This window comes from Aspergillus flavus, chromosome 4 (assembly GCF_009017415.1).
Source record: "Aspergillus flavus chromosome 4, complete sequence".
Classification (NCBI taxonomy): Eukaryota; Fungi; Ascomycota; class Eurotiomycetes; order Eurotiales; family Aspergillaceae; genus Aspergillus; species Aspergillus flavus.
The window spans coordinates 827,598-848,196 of NC_092405.1; the positions used below are offsets into that span (position 1 = coordinate 827,598).

The 20,599-nt window shown below is 48.2% G+C and overlaps 8 protein-coding genes across 8 annotated transcripts; 6 read left to right on the plus strand and 2 right to left on the minus strand.

The window, feature by feature from the left end:
* Positions 1-57: 57 nt before the first annotated feature.
* Positions 58-2,450, minus strand: F9C07_3463 (small oligopeptide transporter, OPT family; the record flags this gene model as incomplete). Its single annotated transcript, XM_041292625.2, has 2 exons — positions 58-713; positions 764-2,450. The coding sequence occupies 2 exons, from the start codon at positions 2,448-2,450 to the stop codon at positions 58-60; spliced, it is 2,343 nt and encodes a 780-aa protein (XP_041145780.2).
* A 2,331-nt stretch (positions 2,451-4,781) lies between these two features.
* F9C07_2068295 (Zn(II)2Cys6 transcription factor) lies at positions 4,782-7,133 on the minus strand (the record flags this gene model as incomplete). The annotated part of the gene is made up of 8 exons (XM_071508734.1): positions 4,782-4,954; positions 5,005-5,538; positions 5,596-5,855; positions 5,904-6,344; positions 6,396-6,731; positions 6,792-6,898; positions 6,989-7,049; positions 7,111-7,133. 8 exons carry the CDS (start codon positions 7,131-7,133, stop codon positions 4,782-4,784), a joined length of 1,935 nt encoding a protein of 644 aa, XP_071366286.1.
* Positions 7,134-8,165: 1,032 nt separating this feature from the next.
* Positions 8,166-9,489, plus strand: F9C07_2212509 (uncharacterized protein; the record flags this gene model as incomplete). The annotated part of the gene is made up of 8 exons (XM_071509661.1): positions 8,166-8,345; positions 8,420-8,581; positions 8,618-8,682; positions 8,715-8,788; positions 8,914-9,003; positions 9,057-9,215; positions 9,275-9,412; positions 9,482-9,489. The coding sequence occupies exons 1-8, from the start codon at positions 8,295-8,297 to the stop codon at positions 9,487-9,489; spliced, it is 747 nt and encodes a 248-aa protein (XP_071366287.1). The 5' UTR covers positions 8,166-8,294.
* A 1,833-nt stretch (positions 9,490-11,322) lies between these two features.
* Positions 11,323-11,900, plus strand: F9C07_3465 (Mss4-like protein; the record flags this gene model as incomplete). The annotated part of the gene is made up of 3 exons (XM_041292632.1): positions 11,323-11,443; positions 11,539-11,747; positions 11,823-11,900. The coding sequence occupies 3 exons, from the start codon at positions 11,323-11,325 to the stop codon at positions 11,898-11,900; spliced, it is 408 nt and encodes a 135-aa protein (XP_041145782.1).
* A 618-nt stretch (positions 11,901-12,518) lies between these two features.
* Positions 12,519-13,953, plus strand: F9C07_3466 (putative citrate synthase; the record flags this gene model as incomplete). Its single annotated transcript, XM_071511102.1, has 4 exons — positions 12,519-12,757; positions 12,805-13,002; positions 13,057-13,806; positions 13,860-13,953. 4 exons carry the CDS (start codon positions 12,519-12,521, stop codon positions 13,951-13,953), a joined length of 1,281 nt encoding a protein of 426 aa, XP_071366288.1.
* A 240-nt stretch (positions 13,954-14,193) lies between these two features.
* F9C07_1506953 (synaptic vesicle transporter) lies at positions 14,194-15,696 on the plus strand. Its single transcript, XM_071508162.1, has 2 exons — positions 14,194-14,567; positions 14,635-15,696. Exons 1-2 carry the CDS (start codon positions 14,316-14,318, stop codon positions 15,544-15,546), a joined length of 1,164 nt encoding a protein of 387 aa, XP_071366289.1. The 5' UTR covers positions 14,194-14,315; the 3' UTR covers positions 15,547-15,696.
* Positions 15,697-16,117: 421 nt separating this feature from the next.
* F9C07_1506473 (phosphatidylethanolamine-binding protein) lies at positions 16,118-17,204 on the plus strand. The gene is made up of 2 exons (XM_071508160.1): positions 16,118-16,436; positions 16,507-17,204. The coding sequence occupies exons 1-2, from the start codon at positions 16,298-16,300 to the stop codon at positions 17,106-17,108; spliced, it is 741 nt and encodes a 246-aa protein (XP_071366290.1). The 5' UTR covers positions 16,118-16,297; the 3' UTR covers positions 17,109-17,204.
* A 406-nt stretch (positions 17,205-17,610) lies between these two features.
* On the plus strand, positions 17,611-20,561 carry F9C07_3470 (putative AflR-like C6 transcription factor; the record flags this gene model as incomplete). Its single annotated transcript, XM_041292634.2, has 4 exons — positions 17,611-18,079; positions 18,143-19,214; positions 19,994-20,354; positions 20,451-20,561. 4 exons carry the CDS (start codon positions 17,611-17,613, stop codon positions 20,559-20,561), a joined length of 2,013 nt encoding a protein of 670 aa, XP_041145784.2.
* Positions 20,562-20,599: the final 38 nt, after the last annotated feature.

The window sequence follows — 20,599 nt, forward strand, 5'->3', positions numbered from 1 at the left end:
GAATGACAAATACATTACATTACTCCAGGCCCTCCACCAAATACATCATGGACGTGATCACCATGTCGTTGGGCCAAATTTCTCTCCAGTAATTTCTACGGCTGTGCCGGCAGCATCCATAGTATCTTTTGCAATACGAGTACCCCACCATGACGGGAAAGTGGTATCAGTCAACTGCAGGCAAAGGAAGATGACGATCGTGGATAGGGTGAGACCGACGTCGAGTCCTGCAGACAGGACATAGTTGTACTGCATCCACCAGCCGCGCCAGCGGCTGCGAATCCACTTGTTGAAGATGAAGCCCACAATGCCCCAGCTGAGGTAGTTGAGCGGCGTAGCAGGGGGAATCAATCCGGCACCGGTGAAGATCAGGGGCGCGCTTAGGTAGCGGATCTTGCTCCGGGGCCATATACGGGCGCCCAGATAGATGAGTACAGGCAAGATAGCGCCAGCGAGCCAGAACCACATTAAGCCGGAGTAGAGCTGACCGGGTGAGAACATGCGAGCGGGCCCAATGACTCCCCAGATGACGGAGGCGTTGAAGAAAACGCGGCCATTCGGACAGCTGTAGTGGTTCGGTTGATCCTTGTCACAGATACCATCGATCGATCCTAATGCCCAGTTCATGACTGCAATTTGGACGATCGACGTCCACAGGGTAGCGACCATTTGGGCGGCAAATGTAACCCGGGGAGGAATTTTCATATAGTGACCTGGAAAACAATTAGTGCTGAAACCGGGTACAACTAAGGCTGACACTGACCGAGTTTCATGTCCTGGCAGAAGTATAAGCCCTGGGACATGGATATATAACCAAATGTTTTGAAAAGCATCATGGCCATTGGCCTTCCAGGCTGCATGTAGCCGATCACAAACTCTGTCAAAACGTTAAGCCCCAGTTGAATGTTTGTGGCTGCCTGCACAATCCCGACCGGCAAAGTCCACACGATGGCCATGATCAAGGAGACGAAGAAAGCCCACCAACTCAGATGAGTAGGATATCCGAGTGACACACCCAGACCTATACCAAGCATGGTCAAAAAGAGTGCACCATACCACCACAGCGGTACGGGCTTGAAGCGAGCCATCAGACGGGCGTGGACATCATCCTCAGTCTTGCGGAAAGTCTTGACACGAGCCAAGACCTCCTTGCCATGAAACAATATCGCGTGCAGAAGGACGGCAATAACGCCAGCAAAGCTCAGGCCGTAGCACAAAGCAAATGTAGTGGACAGAAAGAGTGGCGAGTACTCTTTGTATTTGGCATCATCGAAGGTAAACTCTGGTGTCAGGATTCTAGACACATCGTATACCGATCCGGTGTTATCATAGCTGCTGGAATCACTAATGGGCAAATGCTTGAACCAGTAGGCATTATTGTAGTGTAGACCGATAGTGCAGATCCAATAGAACACTACCATACCAATAAGGGTGTTCGCATGGGCATGCCACGGCGAGATCAGTGGACTGAAGTTGAAACCGGAGATCTGAGTCCAGTCAAAGGTGATAGGGAGTAAAGACAAGCCCGTCCAGCCGCCGAAGAGCTGGTTGACGACAGGGCTCTGAGGCTTGATCCATGTCACCCAGGCGAAGACGCTGAGGAAGGGAGCAATATAACCAGGGAACCAGTACCAGACGAAAGATCCGACCAAACAGTACAAAAACATGCGATATCTGCCGATTGTCCAACCAGCAACCTTTCGTGGATCGGGGAGACTGCGATCGTGCAGTGCACTAAATATAGATGTATTTATGAGCGTCGAGGGCCAAATCATAGCTGCTGGGGCGACGAGAAACCGGTGAAAGAAGCCCGCAAAGCCAAAGCCCAACATCTGAGTACATATACACAAGAGAAGCTCAAAGCCCCAACCGAACCGTTGTTTGTAGAAGGCTCGCTGGGCGACTAGGATATCGGTGGCATAGGCAGTACCACCCCCAAAAGAAGCATTGGCCATGAGGACTGCAATGGCGTGTTCCTTTTTGCTGAAAGGGCCGGGGTTCAGATTGAACTTGAGACCAAACACATTGAAAGTTTTGTTCGGCAGCAACATGGCCCAACCTACACCGATTGGGTAGGCCACAACCTGAACAACATACGAAGGAATAACAATGTACGGCTGCCGCAGAGAGAATAGCATGTTCATCCCCGATGCAACAGTGGATAGGACTAGGCCAATGACCCAGGCGCGGATGGTATTGGTATGACCGCCCTCGTCGTAGTTTGGGACGGCTGCACGCACTTCTGGATATGGAGAATTGTCAATGAGCTCTTCAGCAACTTCTCCAGTTTTGTCGTCAATAACGTCAGTGACATCTTCGGGCAGGTTTGGGTCCCATTCATGCTCCTTCTTGAGTTGTTTCAGATGGGAGATGGCCGCATCTGGTGCTGCTTCGTCGATGGCCGCTCCGGTGGTCACGGCCACAGTGGGTTCGGTCTCTTTCTCCTTCATTGTGACGCGTGACAGGGAGACAACGCCACCAGAGTGCGCTGGTCTGGGAATATGGTGGTGACCACCCAACTGGAGGGAAAAATAAAATAAAATATAATAAAATAAAGCCAAAGGAGTAAGCTCGCAAAGAGAGCGATGGGGGTGTGGAAAAGAACGTGAGAGCACTGAAGGCAGTTACCCCATATAAATGATACGATGGCGGCGTTCTATCTACTCCTTACCACAACGCTGGGGAGCACTAGCTATGTCCGATGGTAGCCCGACATCTTATCGCCCATGCATCTCCGTAGACAAATTAATTAATTGTAAATGGAACCAGCGCTATCAATTCATCCCAAAGCCACTAAGTCGCTGGGTAGGTTCCGATGTAACCCCGGCTCAGAAATCAAGGTTTCCACTACCTAAAGCTCGTCTTTATAAAGATACCAGTGTTGGGTAACACATATAAATCGAGCGTCCATGCCAAGAGAGAACAACACGGCCATTCCGTCGTGCTGACAGATGATCACTCAGGCAGTCTCACATAGAATGTGTCTTGACCGTGCAGATCAGCTCTGAAGAATCTCCGCACTTCAAACGATTTTTACAATCCTGCAACACCGTGGAAGAGAATCTCCGCAGATCGGCGCTGTTTTGCTATATCGGCTGATAGCCGAGCACTGATATTATCCCTTCGTGACTGGCCATTGACTAATGGACCTGACCACTACCGGAGTGGCGTTCCTACATGCGCCAACGAATCGCACAAACCATGCATGTTTCACCGCAATCAGCGCTGGGAAGATAGAAGGCTGGATTAGGAGTAATTGAAATTAGTCGCAAATTGCGTCGGGCGTCCGGTCCGTATCTGGGGTATTAAGCATTGGATTTCTTGCGCTAATTCGGTGGAGGGAGGTGGGGTCAACCTGCAATTGTAGCCTATGAGTGGCCTGGATGCGATATCGATAGGGGGAATGGGTTGATACGAGATGTGAGACCCCGGCGCTCCCACCCGCACAAGCTTGTTCCTGATAAGCAACGGAGCACACCACCGCAAACCCCAACACACGATGTCACAGTCTTGTCGAACGCAGAGAGACATCATTTGACCACAATATCTATGGAAAAGTCTGCGTGACCTGTCTCGGGGCCTGCCTAGCGTCGTTTAGACCATATGCTAGGCGGGGCCCGTACGAAGCGAGATGGACGATACGTATCGCGAGGCCTCGGTTAACCCGGGAACAAAATGGCAAATCATCCGAGGTTTTGTAGCGATAACCCTAACCGCATCTGAAAGTTAACTCCGTCTTAGCTTCAACTTGGCGGGCTTGATAAGGCCCATGCAACAGGGTGGAGCCAATTGTAATCTCTTCTCGAAGCCCCCAGGACACTGCTTCGACCCCAACTGTGGGAACGGTAGGGCGATGTAACGTGGCCCAAAATTGGCACCTTTTGTACACCCAATCACCTTCCTCTTTTGGGGTTCATGATTCCTCAATGGCGGTTGAAACTTCACCTTGAAATTTATGGGAGACGTAGTACAGCGTGTTAGTCCAAGCCCGACTTTGTTCAGAATACCGCCACAACGACAATCATCCTAAAGTGGAATAACCATCAAAGCTTGGAGCGAATGACAGCACAAAGAATCCTTTCTATATGCCGACCGCAGATGACTAGATAGTATCATCCACCACCAGGTTTGGTACACTAAACGCCCGCACGGACTCACTGTGGGATAGCACATTGGCATAAACTTGATTTTCGGACCGAGATACTTTGTTTGGCAGGTGCGAAGATGGAACGATGTTCTAGCGTAAAAGCACTGAGACGTGAGATCAACGGCCATATTCGGATGTGATGCAGCTAGTGACCTCAATACATATTCCCGCACTAGACCTTATTCGCAGCTATATGCGTCAGAGCATCCTATGAGACTGTCCCATTATGTTGGCGACGGCCGCGAGGCCACATGGCGAATGGATACCGTCGGATGCCGGTTATCAAGCACCCCAGCAAGCCATGTCTTTCCCACATTCCTTGTTGTTGTTACGTGAATGGCAGGTGAAGTATGATTGCCACGTTTTGTCGTGATTTGGTATGAGCATGGCATAATCTGGGCATTTTGTTACGAAACTGCAGCGCTGTGAGCTAGAAGGGTCAATCGCAACAGGGACGACTCTTGTATTCAAAGCATAATGCGTGATCAGTCTATAGTTTTCGACCAGGCTTGTCCCGCTTACCGAAGCACCTGTGACCCTCCTACGACGGTGTCTATGTTAGTGTCACACTACTGGTCAGTCTAAGCAGTTGGTGCCGACCGGGAGGTTATTAGCGCTAGACGGCAGCTCCTAGTCATGACCAACCTGAGCCATACGGCTCAGTCGGAGGGAAGAGCCCGTCATCACCTAAGGCCCATTCGAAATCAGCCAGAAACTGATCATCAAAGAGGACAGGCTCATGGCGTCCCATCAGGCCAATCGGTGCGTTTACCACCGCACCGGTGTTATCTCGATGGGTATCAATTCCTATGCCGATGATAAGCTTCACCGTGAGGGGTAAGATGAAAGACGCATACCATCCGTTGCGTTTCCTTGGGAGGGGGCCCCTGACCGACATTGGGGGTCATGCTCTTCCCGCCACCACCATACTGCATCCACCACAGGACTGAGCATCAATCGGCTACGGATCCGAAGCGTTGGAAAATCACTCCCGTCGGGCTTGCGAAAGGCCCTTGTACTATTCCAAAGTTGGTTTAATACAATAACCGTTTTCGCTGCAGCATCATTGTTCTGGACAGACATCTGTTTAAGAAGATTAATCGCAACAAAGAAACATGATCGAGCCCTCTCAATATCCAGCCCAGGTAACGAGGGGCCCTTCAGTATGCGTAAGAGAGCTACTGAAGCGAGGAGCAGTGCGAAGTACAGCTCTAGAGGTGTTGTCGCAAGAATCAGGGATGCTCGGCTTATATCTTCGATGGATTCGATAGCCAAACAGGCAGTGTATAGAAGACGTTGGATACAGCCCGTCGAGAGCAACGTCTGGCTTTTGAAAAAGTGTAGCATTTGAATGCTTAGACGACAAATGGTGGTTTGGATTCGGTCATGCGCTGAATGGCAGTGAGCTTCCTCCGTAATCATGTAGCAGAAGAGAAGATAAGTATTACCTTGACTTAGCTGTGCCTCCAAATCTGTGACCTGGTTCTCGAATGTACGTAAGAGAATATCTAAAGCTCTTTCTTGCTCTAGGGACATTGTCCGTACCCCGATCTCGAGAACAGCTGCACTACAACGGGCAACCAGCTCTTGACATTTTCTCTCCAAGACCAGTGACGGCGAGAGCTTCCGAACATCCACTTCACGTTGTCCAAAGTCCTGCTCAAGTTCCAGGAAAGAGCGAGGCGGGTGTCCCTTTATAGAGCAGGCACTGGCATCTCTTAGCATCTCACAGGCAGGGTGGCGGTTTGCATCTTACCGTTGGTACACAATCACGCAGCGTGTCCAAAGCTCGGCTCGCCGTACTAGTTCTGCCTCCGATGGGGCAGGGATCCTTTTCTTAGTGAACTCGTGGCTAGACATGGGGATATGAAGCCCGTTCTGCATGGCAATATGCAGCATACTGCCACTTAACGGAAAGGTTAATTCGGGCCTTGTATTATCCTTCGGCAATGGCCATGTCAGGAAGAGCAGCAAGGCCTGGATTATATGCCACGGGGCCGATGTCGATGCAAGTGAAAGTAAAGCCATATCTGTGATACTTCGTGCAAGCGCAGTAAGCAATGTCGGGTTCTTCGGGTACGTCCTGCATGCGACCCCGATGACAGCCCAAAATAGGAAGGGGCATTGTGCATAGTATGTGTTAGGGGTGGTTAATGGGTCCAAGACGGGGAGGAACTGGGCATATTGGTGAAAGAACCTGGTCTCCGTTAGCTGATACAGCAACATCTATCGTAAGTTAGGTGTGTACAGTTGAAATATTTCGTCTATTTCTTCTCCGGTGACCTCAACGCCATCTAAAGTACGCGGCACTGTCGGATCTGAAGCCCTCTCCCCCGGAGTACATTCCACTTGTGGTAGCGGTGGCCCTAGAGAGAGAGAAGGAACTGATGTTTCAGCATAGGAGGCTGGAGGTGACTGTGATTGAGGCGTTAGGTCTAGGCCAACTGCATTCCCCGTGAAATGCACACCCAATTCCGCTGCAGCTGTCAGCATGGCGATAGGTGAGGGCTGAGAAAGAACACTCTGCGAAGACTTCAATCTCTTGCGCAACTCATCTGTCTCCTGTTCCAGTTCTGAGAGTCGCCTTTTCTAATTAGTCTCTCCGTAATCGGCTAATAGAAAGCAAACACATTGGTCCACTCACTGGCGTTTGTGCTCTCTCCGGAATGGGTCGGAGATAATGCACTGTGCTTTCATCTTGACACACCTGGTGCATGGCCGATCAGGGTTGAGGTACGCATCACATCGAGCCTGGAGACGTTAAGATTAGTGAAAAAGATTTCGGTATTATAGTCATCTCAGTGACTCCATGAAGCAAACATAAAACGGAGAGCATATTACGGCGTGACTCGCCTTTTGCTGCCTACACTCGGTGCAGGCTTTCTTGCTTCGTTTCGATGACCTTCGACAGCATTAGTGAGTGCCATCGTGAGTGCACCGTTGAGCATAAGTTCGTTACTTACGCTGCATTATCTTGATCGTCCATATTATTCAGATAATCATATACATTCCAAGCCCTGGAGACTGACAATGTAGTATCGAAGGAGATGAACGTTGATGGCACCACGGGGAGAGAGAGAATGTCACAGTTGAGAAAAAAGCGCGGAGATTAGGACCATAATCTCCGCAAGATGACTGGATCTCCGAGTAACCAACAAATAGCTCATAACAGTCATTTACAGAATAGCTGTGGAGGTATTTTTCAGCAAGGTGAGATAGCTGTAACTATTATAAGTACTTAAAATCATATATATACACATGGAGAATGCATTAGCTTGTAAAGGACCTCCGATCTTTGTATACAGTACTATGTTAGTGAAGGATCTACGGGCGGGAATAGTCGAGTCTATCTCAACAACTACTTGGTGCCTTAGGCCATCTGTGTCATTTGCTAATTACCTACTAAATGCAATTCACTGCATTTACCAAGGTAAATATTCATATACTTTTTTCGAGTTCAATGCTAATAGGAGATAGTAATAGAATCGTGTTCTGAGGTCACCTAGGTATCCCGGTACCGGCCTGCCATGGCGGGTCTAGCCGACACAGCGGGGGTTCAACTTGCCGGTCCCGGCTTGTCTCTGTTTCTCGACGCGGTGACCGACACTCGTCTAGCTTGCACTTCCTTCGCTTACTAGTAATTTTATTAGGAGGATTATATAAAAAAGGTCATGGAATTTGCCAATGCAATCTCTGTACTGCGTCAAGTCTCCATTATTAAGTTGGTATTTTTTGCATTGTGTTTGGATGTCTCGATATATATTTCTCTCGCGTAGTTGACTACATCTCGTTCCATGCGCAGCTCAGTGTATGGGAATTTAAGCACAGTATAGCAATAAAATAAGCTGAAAAAAAAGAAAGAAAAATAAGAAAAAAGAAAAAAAGGAGTAAAAAGATGTAAATAAGAAAAGAATAACTAGAAAGCTGTTTCAACCGAGGCATTGGGACTCTTCCTCCTGGGATTGTCGCATGTCACGTGGAGCAACGTCTCTACAGTATTCCTCTGGTGAGGTCATCTGCAAAACATCACTATCTAGGTGACACGGGCACTGCGTTGTTTTGTTCAAGGGCTCAAGATGCCTTTTGAACCACGTTACAATATGAGGTGTGATCGCTAAATGTACTCAATATTGCTTTTATTGCGACCATGGATTCTCACATGCTGAATACCAAGCTTATAGACGGTCACCGCGACACGGTGGGTGGTGAATAAGGAGACTTTTCGGGGTTCATCGCGCATTTCTCCGGTGAACGCTTTATTGATGATTCTAGGCTGCCTTGGATGTGGGTCGAGTCTTATGTGGGCAGCTCATTAGTAGCGTTAGCAGACTCGATTGGATAGCTCTATTCCAAATAAGCCCATGGGCTGATCAATATAACACGCCGCAAGGAGTAGGCTGGAGAGAGCTTGTGCCACGACCTTTTTACTGTTGGGTGTGTATGCTGGCAGTACTCCTCGGTTGTCTACAGCTTTGTAATTGCTTTATAGTTGGAAAGTATGGCTCTACTGGAGTGTGCTGGCCTATGACTCACTTGTAAGTATTCACAAAGCTTATCCAGAATTCAGCACAATCGGAGTATATGATATTGTAGAGCTAGGTTGTATCGATGACGGTTTATCGGAAGTGTCAGCGTTCAACTGTAAGATATATGGTTCCGTGCATCCATGAGACTGGTAAATAATTCCATGGTCCACATCAACTAATTATCTATCGCCAGCGAACAACAAAGTGCTTTTATGAAGAAATAAGCTTAAACTTGGGAAGCGGATCCATATGGCGTTGGATGTATTCAGAATGATATCAGCGGGATGAACACGGAAGCTAATTATATGAACAACAATTCTACAATTGTTGGTATGCGGGAAAATAAAGTAGATGAAAGCTAGTTCCATCTTCACTATTTAAAGTATTTTCTGTTGTCAATACGGATCATAACTTGCCATTGATCCACCGATCGAAGCGCACCTCAGAGGCCGGAAAATGCATCTATGGCAAGGACATTGCCGCAATATCACAGATGGGAGGCGAGCTCACTGGAGACAAACACGTCATGGGTGAAGCTGCAGGTACCTTGTGAAGGAAAGACCAATTGGATAGTATGAATAACTATGGACACGCGCCTCAGCGACTACTGCGGATGGGAAATCGATCAATGTAGCTTTAACAAACAAACGAGAGTCGTGCCTTGAACAGTATAAATCTCATGAGCACTTAAACGCGTCCGATTACGGATGGGAACGATCTTCTGTTATTACCGCTAGAAGTGAGTGGTCCTTTTTAAATGGAACTTGATCAGTATTATCCCCTGCCATACGGACTGACCTTACTTTAGATAATTGAGGATTTGATGAGACGGCACAGTGTTTTGATTGGAAGTTATCTCACGGCTAGCTAACACTTGAGGATTTGCCATGTTGAGACGTCCATTTTCTATTACATTGTAATGAACACTGCCCTGAAATGAAAATCCTTGACTCAGCATAAAGCTGGTCTATAGATTGGACTGAGTTAAACGACCTATGCTATTGAAAGAGACATGTCTATACCTGGTTACGATTGACATGACTACGTAGCTAGGCTCACTAGGATTTGCAATGACGGCCCACACGATAGGCGGTCTAACTAATGGCTATCCCCGAATCCTGATTGGGACAATCCTACCGTATTCCGTAGTAGATATCAGCCATCCAGAGTGTACTGGGTTAGTAGTGGTACTTTTCCCTAGTGCTTTCCTACGCGCCTGTCACTCCTATAAATCCCCTGCGAAATGGTCATAAAGTTTGTATGGTACGGGTGGTCCGGATGATTCCTCAGATCTGTGTACACAACGCTTTTGGAGCGAGATGTAAAGAATTCGTCTCCTGCTAGACAGCCGCACAATGGCTAGGAGAGCTGACCTATATTCGCAAATTACCCAGCGACAAACAATATCCCCACCACTGAGTCGATCAAAGAGGTGGGGATCGTCGGTGATATGAGATGGTCCCATAAAGCACGGCTAATGGCGATGGAAATTCCTGAACCTATCTTTAAAGACTCGGGACAAAAGGCCAAGCAGCTGATATCCATTGGGATGGCGTTCGGCGTCCTCTAAAGCCAGGGAAAGGGCCTGGGATATCCCTAAGTGGTGTGGGAAAATCTTGGATAACTTCCCTGAGCCATGTTGATTTCGATGGGGTATCTAATTTTTGGGACTGCATGGAGGGGCATTGCATGACATGCAGCTGATAGAAGCGCTTGAGGGCACTGCGATGTGACAGTGGGCCTGGACTGACGATCCGTGCTTCTCACCGCGTTAGTCCATGTACATCGGAAAAGGATAGAGACGCCACATTAGCCGAATAATTTTGGAGATCCGTTCGGCCGCCCTCGGCATAAAACATGACAAATTCTCGCATAAAGGAAAATGGATTGGTTTGAGATAGTCTCTGCAAAACAAGGTTTGCGACCGACTGAAGTGGCTCAGTCGGTGCAATCAGTAACCCGCCATCAAATAATCATGATCTAAGCTCCTTCCGAGTGGGGAATATTGCAGATCAAGTAATGGATTATGGAGGGGTTTGCATAGCTGAGATGAGCGGATTATCAATGCCCGAAAGTCGCGTTGGGAGGATCCTGTTGCTCAATTGATGAAAATTAGTAAAAATGGACACACGATTCTCACAAGCGCAGTGAAAGGCTTTTTTTCTCTTGAGGGCAATTGAGTGAGTGAGTGGGTGAGAAGTACACACAACAAAGGGAGAGAAGACAGAAAGAGAGAGAGATTGGTGGGCCGGGAGAACGTGACCGACTGGCCAATTCCAGCAAAGTTCAACCCGTGACGCAAAGACCCTCTTCAGCTTTGCCCCTCAGGAGACTCTTTTCATCCATTTGGATTCCTTACCAGCGATTGATTGATTCACATTGTTTTCCCCCCTCCCTCCACTTGGTTACGCCGCAATGACAAATACCCCGGTGGATTCTTTCCCACCCAATGTAGCAATGCCAACCACGGCTGAGCACTAGTCGATTTCCTCAAGGAATCGATACTCAGGTGAATGACCGGGGGACCATGGAGGCCTATAAATACCCCGCTGAGGTGCCATCATTCTTCGAAGGTCCCCAACCCATGAGCACCTTGTTCGCTTGACTCTACACCAATCAAATTTAATTGATCCGATTCGTGACATCAGAATGCCTTTGTCCGGCCACTGTCTGTGTAAAGCCGTCACCTATAAGGCTGACGTCGAGGCGCCGCTCATCACCGCATACGATCACTGCGACGATTGCCAGCGTCAGAGTGGATCAACCTATTGTATGTGTGATTGTGTTTAACACCCATTCCTGGGCGTCTGTTATTATAATATAGTCTACGGCAGACCATGAGCTAATATAACTCTCATGTTACAGCTCTCGTCGCGGTAGTACCTAAGGACAAACTGACGATCAATGGACCCACCAAGAGCTACGCAGGACAGGGATCATCAGGCAAAGCAGTTCACCGGATTTTCTGTTCGGAATGCGGCTCCCCTATTGCCCACGACCCAGAAGCTGCCCCGGAGATCATCGCCCTTAAGGCCGGCACCCTTGATGTGGAGATCAAGAAGAACCTGAAGCCTGTACGAGCCCCCAATATCCTTATGGCAAGTTAGATTGCCTTTTGCTTTCTCAGCTAACGTGGTATGCCTGCTTAGGACACCGAAATCTGGACTGTCAGCAAGCTTCCATTCTGCCAGGAACATCTCGCGAAGCCTTTCGAGCACATGCCGTAAACACACCATGGCGAATGGATGATTTTTATAGGGCACAATGATTTTTTTGACGATGAATATTGTATGACCTATCTAATAAATGAAATGAAACTGGAATATCAATTGAGATGTTTGCACTCAGTATAACTTAGTACGCTGCGTACTGGCACCGCCGAAGCTCAGGTCTGATTGGTGGACTGTAATTGTTAGCTGTTGTTCAAGTCAATTTTCATCGAATAAATACTGGACGGTATGCTCCTAATCCTTTCATTTTTTTTTATGGCAATTACTGAAGATGAAGACTCAGGATCGTCAGGTCTGCGGCTAAAAGTTGGGTGGTTCCACTGATAATCGACCGGCGATATAGTGGGTTTGAGTAGCAATAACTGAAAACCTCCCGGTAGCTTGGCAAGGCTATCCATTGCGGTGGCCGGCATACTAGGGTCCCGTCTCGGAAGATAACATCTGATACGTACTGAAAAGCTTTGTTCAGCGATGGCAACATATATGGTACCGTATAAAGCCGATGACTCCCTTGTGCTCGAAAGTACCATTATTACTTTGATGTATGTACGAAGTTTCCGGAGCATAGGGTGAGACTGAGGATCACTCTTGCAACCTGGAAAGTCTCGTTACTGCATGTATCAAAAGTCACTAGAGCCTCCAATGTCGTCAGGGGTTCTTCATATCGTCGACTCTCGGACAAAGCAGAAGTACGAGATTCCGATTAGACGAAATGTGATTTCTGCCATCGATTTGAAGAGCATCAAGGCACCAGCAGCTGGTACAGACCGTGCAGATCATGTGGCTGATGGGCTGCGGGTACACGATCCAGGGCTCCAGAATACTACGGTGATAGAGTCAGCTATAAGTTATTCGTACGACAAAGGACAAGGCGATTTAGTGCACAGACTGACGTTCGTAGTGATCATGAAAGAGGTGTACTTCTCTTTCACGGTTACACATTGTCCCAACTATGGGACAGCGATTTCGAAGACATGTTACATCTACTCGTCTGGGGAACATATCCAACAATGCAACAGAAGAAGGACTTAAACAGGAAGCTTACAGAGCAGATGCTAGCTGTCCCGGACAGTGTGCATCGAACAATTCGAGGACTCCCGTAAGCGCTCGTGTGAACATGGTCTTGGGGAATTGACTGACCTTGATGCAACAGCCGCACAACGTCCCCATTGCCCCTGATCCTGGCTGGGCTCTCGGCATATCTGGCGTGCTTTCCAGACACAATTCCCGCATCAACACATGCGAGCCTTTACCAAGGAAACCTGCGTAATGTTGACCATGCGGTTATCCGAACTGTAGCGGCATATGGTGTTATTTTTGGTCTGGTAAATAGTCATCGGAAGGGTATTGATTTCCAACCGCCATCGCAGGAGAATAGCTACTGTGCGAATCTATTCATTATGGCAGGGCTGTTGGATCGACATTCCAGTCGCCCAGATCCAACTAAGCTGTCATGCTTCCGGCGCTTTGCCATGCTGAACGCCGACCATGGCATGGCCCTGACAGTATTCTCAGCATTAGTGACAGCATCCTCGTTGACGGATCCTATTTCCTGCTTGATCAGTGCGGTGGCAGCCGCATATGGGCCCCTGCACTTTGGTGCTACTGTGTCTGCCCAGCGTACGCTCCGGGAAATCGGAAGTACAGACAAGGTTCCCGAGTTTATAGAGGGGGTAAAGAACAGGCGAACGAAGTTATTTGGATATGGACACCGCTCCTACAAGGGTCTGGATCCCAGGGTTCGTCCAATTCAGTCAATCCTGAAGGACCTGGACTTGTCAAAGAATGATTATCTGAAAATCACCGAGCGCATCGAGGAAATAGCCTCAGCAGACGACTACTTCCGTCACAGAGGATTATACCCCAATGCTGACTTTTATGGTAACTTTGTCTTCACTGCTATGTAAGCTACAAGCTCCACAAATTAACGACCCACGACATCTGACCAGTGAACAGTGGCTTCGACCCAGATATTATTCCAGCTGCTATGTTGACGCAGCGAATAATAGGGATAATGGCCCACTGGCGGGAATACATGTGTATGTGCTGATTGCGGTGAGATAACGGGGTATTCTAACTCATGGCAGTGACACGCGGCAAGTTGTTTCGACCATCGCACATATACACAGGTGAAACAGAGAATAACAAGCCATTGCCCAAGATTTGACTGTATGAGCCGAAAGGCTCACCTTTGTCTATCAGTCAGTATCATGATGGCCTCGGAAAAGAGTTTATGCTTTGAGGCTTGAGCCACTCTAACCCAGAGAAATGCTATCCTGTGAACTAGGCACTTAACAAACATTATGAAGGTGCTTGAAGACAATGTCTTTACCTCATGGCCATTGCACATAAGTAGTCCACAGTAGCACTCAATGTACATGGCCCATTCCATTAAGGAAGACCTAAGGCGATATGAACAACAGCCAGGGAGCTGCGGAAGATGGACCACCTACCGAAATCACACCCCTTTTACAATATCATCCTGGGAAAGAACGATATTCAGTTTTCAGTACCAGACAGAAGCGGTTGATTATTCTCACAGCAGCCATAGCGTCGACGTTTTCCCCTATCTCAGCTAACATCTACTACCCAGCCCTCAATTCTATAGCTGCTGGCCTGGATGTATCCAGTTCCCAAATCAACCTAACTATAACTACATATATGGTACTTGATCCGTCTCACAGAACCCTCTGATACAATTCACTGTTACTCAGCCATAAACTACATGCAGATATGTCAAGGCTTGGCTCCGACCCTCACAGGCCCGTTCGCAGACCAAGCTGGACGTCGCCCGGCCTACATCCTCTGCTTTTTGATTTATATAATAAGCAACATCGCCTTAGCCCTCCAACACAGCTATCCTGCGCTCCTTGTCCTTCGCGCGATTCAGAGCTCCGGTAGCAGCGGCACTGTGGCCTTGGCTTCAGCGGTCGCAGCCGATGTCATCACCTCCGCTGAACGGGGAACGTATATGAGCATTACCTCCTTAGGAAACATCCTTGCACCTTCACTAGGACCTGTCCTTGGTGGTGTCCTGAGCGAGTATCTAGGATGGCAGTCGATATTCTGGTTCCTAGCAATGTCATCTACCATCTTCTTCATACCTCTAGTGCTCTTATTTCCAGAAACATGTCGGACGATCGTCGGAGACGGCTCAATCCCGGCATCGGGATGGAACAAATCCATCCTTAACTGGTGGATGTCTAAACGTCCCCACAGAAGGCCCGTTCTTATTCCCTCTGCCAGCACAGAACCGGCCCCCCAACCACAACTGCCAAAAAGAATGATACACCCCCTATCTACGCTCTCTCTTCTCTTCCACCTCCCCACGGGTCTTATCATCCTATCAAACGGCCTGATATTCGCAAGCTACTACGCCATAACAGCCGGCCTACCTTCCCAACTCAGATCGATCTACGGACTAAGTGACCTGAACATCGGCCTAAGCTTTATCCCAATGGGTGCCGGCACCCTCCTAAGCGCAACATTCAACGGGATAATCGTAGACTGGAACTACCGGCGCATAGTAGCAAAGGACAGACAGGACATAGAAAACTTCGAAGCCGAGAAAGCCAGACTAGGCGTTGGGGGACCGGTGGCTGTACGTCGATGCACACCCCTATCTGCCTTTGTATATCGTTAACTACTCCTACTATTATATATTAATATTGAAATAGCTCCTAGCCCCCATCCCGATACTCCTATACGCCCTTACAGCACCAGCAACTAACCCACCACCCCTCGCCCTAACCCTAACACTTATCTTTACCATATCCTTCACCCTAACAGCCACCTACAACATCCTAAACATCCTCCTCGTGGACCTCCACTATACAACACCAGCAACAATAATGGCGACAAATAACCTCGTCCGATGCTTCCTAGGCGCAGCAGCAACAGCCCTTGTCCACCCCTGTATTCAACGCTTCGGTGTTAGGGCCACATGTTGCGGTGTGGCTATTGTCGTCCTAAGCGTCGCTCCTCTGTTATGGATGGTGTGGAAATGGGGCTTACAGTGGAGAAAAAGAGGGTAGTGTTTCTTTTACCTACTACGTATTGTGCTGCATGGCCCAATTACTATCCTCCGAGCTTTGGGGTTTGTTTGGATTCGATCAGATCTTGTGTACCTCGTCATCCTTTTCTCACATTCCTTTCCTAATCTCATTCATATTATGAATTATGTTTTCTCCGATGTTTGCAAGTGGTCATTTCCCCCAAAGCACAGATCAACTGGTTTTGTTTGTCATGATTCATTGCCGTGGCTTCAACGTTACACATCGTGTCTTCGGTTTGATATGACAAGACCCAAGAGAATACTATAAAGAGGATTGGGAAGTCCGGTTATACTCGTTTCATATTTCAGGTTTATAGCATATCAGCAATCGTTAGGAACAATGTTATGCATTTTATTATATCTTCTCTGGACTGGGGCAGTAGCTCAAATAAGTCCTTTGCCTGCCGATATCCCGATCTTGTATTTCCGATACCCTGAAACATCGTGGATATATCCTGGGGATGTTGTATTGAAATCTAGTATGGTTGTTACTTATGCTTACTTTATGATTGTGATGATGTTATGTCTAACCATCAATACTGGAAGCAGGAACAGCAGATCTACCCATAATAAGCGCGCGGGGACTTAATCCCGAATTGACCTATCTCCTACTATTTTTTGACTTGGACGTTATCTACGGCATGAACGCAACAGTCGCATTACACTGGTATCAGCCCGACATGCTCTGCATTATGCAAGACACAGGTCTATTGGATATGTCTAATAATAAGCGGATCTCGGACGAGATAGACGGATATTCAAATGGCGGCATCCTCGTGAATAAGAGCTTGGGCGCTGAATACATTGCTCCAAGACCACCGCCCTTCTCACACCATCGATACGTCTACCTCCTCTTCACCCAAAAGGGGGACTACCAATTCCCGCAGTGCTATTCCCATATCTTCCCGCAGACGGCAACGGCGAGAGCGGGCTTCGATATCCAGCAGTTCGTAGACGTTGCTAGGCTTGGTGCACCAGTAGCCGGGAACTATTTTATTGTGGAGTATGATGGGCCCGAGATAGAGCCGACAGCGACGGCTAGTCCGACGACGACGTGGCTAAGGTCTATTCTGTGCGAGGGTTCAGATCCCACGGGTTCGGCGGCGGCGAAGGCATGTGAGATGGAAGGGAGCCTGCAGATTGTCATGTAACATGACAGGGTTGAGAGAGTTCCATGCGAAAGGTCTAGACAAGGGGCTAAGGGTGCGTGCAGCACGATCTCGTAATTGTGGAGTTCAGGCGAAAGGCAGACTGATATGTAGTGACTTTCGCACTAGTCTTGGTCACAGTAGCACTGTCCACGAAGCTAAACCCCAAGGCTTGGCAATCCAAAGAGCGATTAATCACACCACTGCAAGGTTGCAGGCATAGTGCCCTACGGCTATGATTAATTCCAAATACCTGGAACTGCCGACGAGTCGGGTGTGGAACCCGGGTAATGTAACCTGGATAAGGAAAGAATTGCATCCATTGCTACCTCGGTGCTGAACTTTGAGTCTATTGATACCTGAGGGCGCTGCGGAGAAGGTCGCAATGAGATTGTCTGGAACCCGGCAAAGAAGCTGATCAGTCGGTATATAGCATGCCGTACAGAAGACCCGAGGGTAGCTCATAGCGTCTATCGGTCCATACACGGTGTTGTGCCCAGTCGTCATGAATCGAGACAGGTCGTCTAGGATGCTTCCCGATCCTCTTCCTAAAAGCGTCAAAGTACGGTCTACTTGCAATGCTTGTCAGCAAGCCAAAATCCGTTGTAGTCATGAGAGACCGTCGTGTCGACGATGTCAGAAACACAATATAGATTGCATTTACAGCATGTCCCGACGCCTAGGAAGACCCGCGAAGAAGAGAGACAATACGCAAGACGATTGCTTGGATCGTGGAATATCAAATCATCCTCGTAATCAGACCAACCGAAGAGTTAGGAGTCCTAGGAAGAGGAAGGTAAAGCGGGACTCAGGGCAGAGAAGTGGGCACGATATAACGAACCCTCAGGATGACGAGGAGGTGATCTTGGACGAAATCACCTTCAACGACTCCATTGTGGATGATATGTCCACTGAGGATCCACGCTTACCAACCCCACCATTCTTAGATACAGACAGATTATCACTCTATGATGGTTCGTTTTACATCCTCCATACGATAGGCAAGCTAACATGAATGATCTGTTTGTGTCATCCAGGCTCCGATACCATTGACCTGTCCGACAACTGGCTACAGCAGTTTATATCTGGTCAGCCGGCCGACTTGACGCAGGACCGTAACTTTCTCGATACCCTTGGTCTAAATGGCGCCGACAGCGCCCTCACAGCGATACCATTCAGCACAAATGACTTCACAGGCTCTGCCAAGACGATCGATGTTGCTTCCTCCGAGCTGCAGGACCAGGTGCCATTAGCCGCGTATTACCCGCCAGCAAGTGGCTTCTCATCCTATAGTGAGCCAACGACTGAAAGTGCCCAGATAATGAGTGAAATAGCGTCCTCTTATACAGGGTTTGTCAAAAGGGAATCATTTGCCTGGTCACAGACTATACCTTCTTCCATGGGAAACGATTCTGCTAGATTGTCCGGCACGGGTGAACAACTGAACCCATCTATTACAACCAAGGGACAACGACGCGCCCACGAATATGATCACTCATCGGAAGGTCCAGTGCCAACGACTATTTCTGCCCGCCAATACCAGTGTCAGTGCCATGATCACATTGCTCGAGATCTGATGCTTCTCAATATAAGCGCTTCTCGCACATGGCCAACTGTCACAATTGACTCGATCTTAAAATGCCAGCAGATCTTACAGCAGTTGACCGATACTATCCTCGAATGCGCCATTTGCTGCAAAACACGAGTAAATCTGCTCATGATAGTGATCGTTAGCATCGACAGTCTGATCACCGCACTTGAAACAATCACGTCCGTTGACAGTGGTGTTTGGGACGGCGTGTTAGTCGAGTATCACGACAGTCGCCTTCGAGAATATGGACAGGAGATTTCGAAAGGGGCTGCCAATCGTCGATACAAAAACGCGAACTTTCACTTCAAGGCACAGGTGGAAGAGTGCCCATTATTAGTGGGTGGGTTCCCTGTCCCATCAGAAGAAAAATTTGTTTTTGTGAAGCAAATTTTGCACGCGCGGCTTTGCGGGTTGTCCAGTATCATCGGTCGCATACAGCGCTGTACTGAGGAAATATTAGCTCTTCCGTCATCATTTGGAAGATTGAGCATGATTTCAGAGACAAATCGAAGGGTGCAGTTGGTTATGACGAAAATGAAACCGCCTGCGAGACGTTGAACTGGTATAATATCTAGAGCTAACATCTTATTATGGTCCGTATTCTATTGCGTGTAATGATAGTCACCTTATTTGTGCGTCCGTACCTGGTCATTTCCTTTTCGCCTTCTGATATAATCAGTAAATCTTCGCGCCCCAGTAGTAGCGTCCAGGCTGGCTTCCGTACATGCGTCTCTGTAGGGATATTTGAATAGTATTGCTTTGTGTATATAAAAGGGAGGCGTCGGAGCACTAGTCCAAGTTGACCGCTACTCGGAGGGTATGATCGCTGGGAACTATTAATTTTCACAGTCAACTGCTGTGTGACGCTTTCGCGGGTCTTAGGACATGAGTGTGCCACGACGAACTGGCTCCATAGGGAACGGACCAACAGAGCTCCCTCATTGATCTGGAGCTGACGAAATGTGAGGCGGCTATCGCGTGAACCATCACATATCCGTCAGTAAGTCGTATTTCTATTGGAGTAATTAAGGATTATGTGCGCCCTTGCAAATGAAAAATACCTTGGAGGGTATTCAAGCTTTAGGCTTACATGCCCCTTTTTCCCGATATAGTAATACGTACATGATCTGATTCACGCGACAAGGAGCTCAATGACCTGAGGCAAGTAATGTGAGCATCTACCAGACGACCTTCGAGCTTTCTGACGTTGCGACGACAACTTTGTTTGCCACCAACAAGTGTGAGGACGAATTCGCTGTAACTGCTTCCCACAAATGGAAACCGAAAGCAGTTGTAGTTGCTCAATCGATGCCTTGCAGATTTTGACGGATGTCCGGAATGTAGACACAGTTGTGGAGTTTGAGACGATCCTGGACTTGGTCCAGCGCGTTTATGGACAAGGGCAAGCTATGCTGAGTTGCAAAGATTGTCGCAAACTTCCGCTACAATCCTCGTCTTTCCTAACCATCCCTGCCCTCACCGATCATTGTCTTTCGTTGTTCGAGGCCGTATGCTCAGCATATAGCATCACCCGCAAGAACTGCCTTTTCGACGCGAATATCTTGGCATTTGAACAGCCCCTACCCCAATTTATCTGCATTCGAAGCAAGGTGCAGCTGGGAGAAACAGATTTGGACGAAGCCGAGACGGGGATGTTGGTTCGAACCCTTCTGTGTCGCAATTCTATGAGGCTTCTCAGCCTATTAGAGACTCTTCAGGCAATCCTTCGAACACTTTCAACGGACAATACCCAGGTACACCGAGCTGGGGCAACAACCCTGCGGGCGTACGAGTCGTCCATCCAGTCAACTATGCACCGCTTCATGGCATTCCTGGACCAGATAAAAGTCGAACAACGTACGTAATCCATTTCATGTCCACTTATGGAAGGCTAATTGTCTCA